The following is a 3,944-nucleotide window of genomic DNA, read 5'->3' on the forward strand; positions in this document are numbered from 1 at the left end:
GTCATCCACTCCCAGCTTCTGGCAGTCAGAGGCTTAGGGACAGCCACAGCATGGAGTTGCGTCCCTGACCATCTTGGCTAATAGCCACCGATGGCCATATCCTCCATCCACTGATGGGCCTATCCAGACAAGCTTTCGAGCTCCACAGAGCTCTTCTTGTGAAGCTCGCAAGCTTGTCCCTTCCACCACCAGATGTTGGTTCAATAAATCACCTCCCCGACCTTCTCTCTCTCATACACTGGGACCAACACGGCAACAACAACTCTGCAACAGTCCTTCAGGTATTTCTCCTCACACACCCCTGGGAGGCAGAGCAGGGCTATTACCCCATTGTACAGATGGGGAACTGAGGCACAGACAGGCTAAGGACCAGAGTTTTAAAGTACTTAGGCCCCTAACTCGTATTGCACAAGGGCACTCAGAAAGCACAGGGTGGAGCGGGGACTCAACGCCAGGTCTCCTGAGTCCTAGGCAAATGCCCTAACCACTGAACCACCTTTCTCTCCTTGGCTAGCCTTCGTTGTCTAGCTAGTGTCACTGCAGTTAGTACAGAGCCTAGCACAATGGGGCCCTGGCCCCTGATCCCTGCCCGGGGTCCCTACACACTACCATGAGACCAGTCCATAATTTGCTATCCCGTGGCTTTGGCTCCTAGGCCGTGGCAGCAACGTGGATGTGGTGGTGGGGGAGACAGACTACAGCAGCTACGCCATCCTGTACTACCAGAAGCTCCGGAAGATCTCCATCAAGCTCTATGGTGGGTGTGCAGGCTCATGGCCTTGCCATTTGCTACCCTGGGGAATTGCCTCCCCATGGCGAGGCACTGAGGCACAGTGGGGCAGGCTGTCAGACTAGGGGGGAATGTTTGGACCCAGGGGGCACTAGTGGCCCTCATGGGATAGGGCCCAGACAAGCGCCCCAAGTTTTGTTTGCTTACAGGTTAGATTGGGGTGACTTTGCTCAGCGCCCCAGCTTGTGTCCTAGGGCATTTCCTCCAGGCTGCTCCCTCCCAGCTCAGGTCTATAGCCATGGGGTCCAGAACCAGCACTGTTTGTGCTCCGGCTGCTCCCCACACATAGGGGTGGCACTGTGCCGGAGGGGTAGGGCTCTGCTGTGGGGAGGTGAGGGCAGTGGGGCTTTGGGGCTGATTCTATTTCACGTGGCAGCAATGCTTCCTGGAGGCTGCAAATGACTTGGTTTGAGGCTGGGCTCAAGTGTGTGGTAGGAATCACACTTGCTCATGGGAAGGCTGAATTTGGTCTGGTGGCTCCAGACCCTGGATGGATGATCACCAGACTCGGACTAGAGCTGGGCTTGAAATGCTTTTCCTGCCCCACAAACATGTTTGAAATGTTGAAAAATGGCCCCATCCAGCATAGAGATAAAAAAATCGAAATCTCGAAAATTTTCACAAACTAAACATCAGAAAAAAATGTCGACTGGGTCAATCAAAATGTTTCATTTAAATTTCAACTAGTTAAAATGTGGGGTTTTTTAGTATAATTAGCTTACATCTCTAAATGTAGAGTCACTTTGAAACTGAGAAACTGGAATGTTTTCTTTAGAAAATATCAAAATGAAACATTTCAACAATTTCAAAACTTTTTTTTCTGAGTGGAAAATTTTGTCAAAACTGCCCCTTTCCCTGGGAAAGTTTCGGTTTCAACAAATTGGCATTTCCGACAAGAAACTTTCCATGGAATGGTTCCTGACCCACTCTCCCCAGTCACTGGTGTCCTGGGGCCAAACAGAGTGCCTGCCATTGGCTTCTCTTTATTTCACCCCTCCCAAAGGACGCAGCGTCCGGGTCAGTGACGCCATCGTGGGTAAATTCGAGCAGCGCATCACAGAGATGAACATGAGCGAGGACTTCACCTACTACTTCCCCACGTATGGTGAGTCCTGGCTGTCCCACTGCCCAGTGCAATGGCGGGGGTCGTCTTCCTCTGCACCCTGGGGCACGGGCAATGTTCCTTCTCATTTTTATATCCATGTGTGGAATGAATTTTGTTATGTGCACTGATATGGAGGTGATGTGTGGCGGGGGTGGGGCCGAGGAGTTCGGAGTGTGGGAGGGGACTCAGGGATGGGGCAGAGGATTGGGGTGCAGGGGGGGTGAGGGCTCTGGCTGGGGGTGTGGGCTCTGGGGTGGGGCCAGGGATGAGGGGTTTGGGTTGTGGGATGCCCTGGGACTGCGACGGGGAGATTGGACTCCCCCCAGCCCTTTCTTGCCACAGCAGCCTGGGGCTGGGGTAGAGTGTCTCTCCCCGCCACGGCAGATCGAGGGACGTGATCGTTCCCCTCTATTCGGCATTGGTAAGGCCACATCTGGAGTATTGCATCCAGTTTTGGGCCCCACACTACAGAAAGGATGTGGACAAATTGGAGAGAGTCCAGCAGAGGGCAACAAAAATGATTAGGGGTCTGGAGCACATGACTTATGAGGAGAGGCTGAGGGAACTGGGATTGTTTAGTCTGCAGAAGAGAAGAGTGAGGGGGGATTTGATAGCAGCCTTCAACTACCTGAAAGGGGGTTCCAAAGAGGATGGAGCTCGGCTGTTCTCAGTGGTAGCAGATGACAGAACAAGGAGTAATGGTCTCAAGTTGCAGTGGGGGAGGAGGTTTAGGTTGGATATTAGGAAAAACTTTTTCACTAGGAGGGTGGTGAAGCACTGGAATGGGTTACCTAGGGAGGTGGTGGAATCTCCTTCCTTAGAGATTTTTAAGGTCAGGCTTGACAAAGCCCTGGCTGGGATGATTTAGTTGGGGATTGGTCCTGCTTTGAGCAGGGGGTTGGACTAGATGACTCCTGAGGTCCCTTCCAACCCTGATATTCTATGATTCTATGTGCCCTTTGTTGCAGGATTCTGTGAGTCCGCGGATCAATTTCATCTGCTCGATGGTGAGTTGCAACCCCCCAAGGCCCGTTGCTGCTCTACTCACCCCGGCCGGCAGGGCAAGTGCCCCCGTGCTCCCCATCAGCCTGCAAGGCCTAGCGGGTGGGATGGTATTGTGCAGCCCCAGCTCAGCAGGGAGAGGGGGCGGGGATAGGGCAGAGGGAAGGAAGTGGAAAAGTCTCCTTTCCATCATCTAATGCCAGCCTCAGGCAGCTCCCCCATGGACCACAAACTGCTGTCTGAGTGGACTCCCTGGGGTGAGAGGATGGGGTCAGATGGGGGGGCTCTCTGGGATGGGACGATGGGGGGCTCTCTGGGGTGGGGTCAGATATGGGGGCTCTCAAGGGATGGGGGAACAGGGGCAGTTGTGATAGAGGCTCCCTGAGGCCTAGAGGACAGGGTCAGATTAGGATGGGCTTTCTGGGGTGGGGGAATGGGAGTAGATGTGGGGCTGTCAGGGGCATGGGGGACAGGGTCAGATGGGGGGTGTGATGGGATCCCCGGGGTGTAGCCTGGGACTGTGGGACTACTGTGCCCCCTTAACTTTCTCCAGCCCGGGCGGTCTCTCACAATGCTTTGCTAGTGACAAGCAGCAAACCCCTACAGGTGCTGTTATCACTCAACACAACTGCATGTGAAGCCCCACACCCAGCTCTATTGCATGAATGCTTCCAGAGCCACTCATGAATCACACAGAGAAAGGCACCAGCCAAATCCCCCCAGCTCCCAGCCTTGTGCCTTGAGAATGTACCGTCTTGCACTGCTCAAGACAAGCAGTGCAATTTTATTAATTGGTTCACCACTTCATCAATGGAAAGTGGATATACACCAGCCTTTGTAAACCTGAGCAAACACCCTTACCAAACACTTCAGGCAAACTTACTGGTAAAGATAAAGAGTTAAACACATTTATTGACTACAAAAGATAGATTTTAAGTGATTATAAGTGATAGTCAGAGTTAGTTACCAAAGGAAAAGAAAATATAAGCACGCAGTCTAAACTCTCAATCCGATTAGACTGGGCAACATCTAGATTAAGCAGTTTTT

General features: G+C 52.6%; 1 protein-coding gene across 1 annotated transcript; it reads left to right on the forward strand.

The window, feature by feature from the left end:
- Positions 1 to 651: 651 nt before the first annotated feature.
- LOC113408730 (complement component C8 gamma chain-like) lies at positions 652 to 3,066 on the forward strand (the record flags this gene model as incomplete). The annotated part of the gene is made up of 3 exons (XM_026662121.2): positions 652 to 757; positions 1,794 to 1,895; positions 2,864 to 3,066. Coding segments are annotated over 3 exons (396 nt in total), but the record flags the coding sequence as incomplete, so codon positions are not given.
- Between the last annotated feature and the right edge of the window lie 878 nt (positions 3,067 to 3,944).

Source organism: Terrapene carolina, unplaced genomic scaffold, assembly GCF_002925995.2.
Source record: "Terrapene carolina triunguis isolate 2854851 unplaced genomic scaffold, T_m_triunguis-2.0 Scaffold23096, whole genome shotgun sequence".
Classification (NCBI taxonomy): domain Eukaryota; kingdom Metazoa; phylum Chordata; order Testudines; family Emydidae; genus Terrapene; species Terrapene triunguis.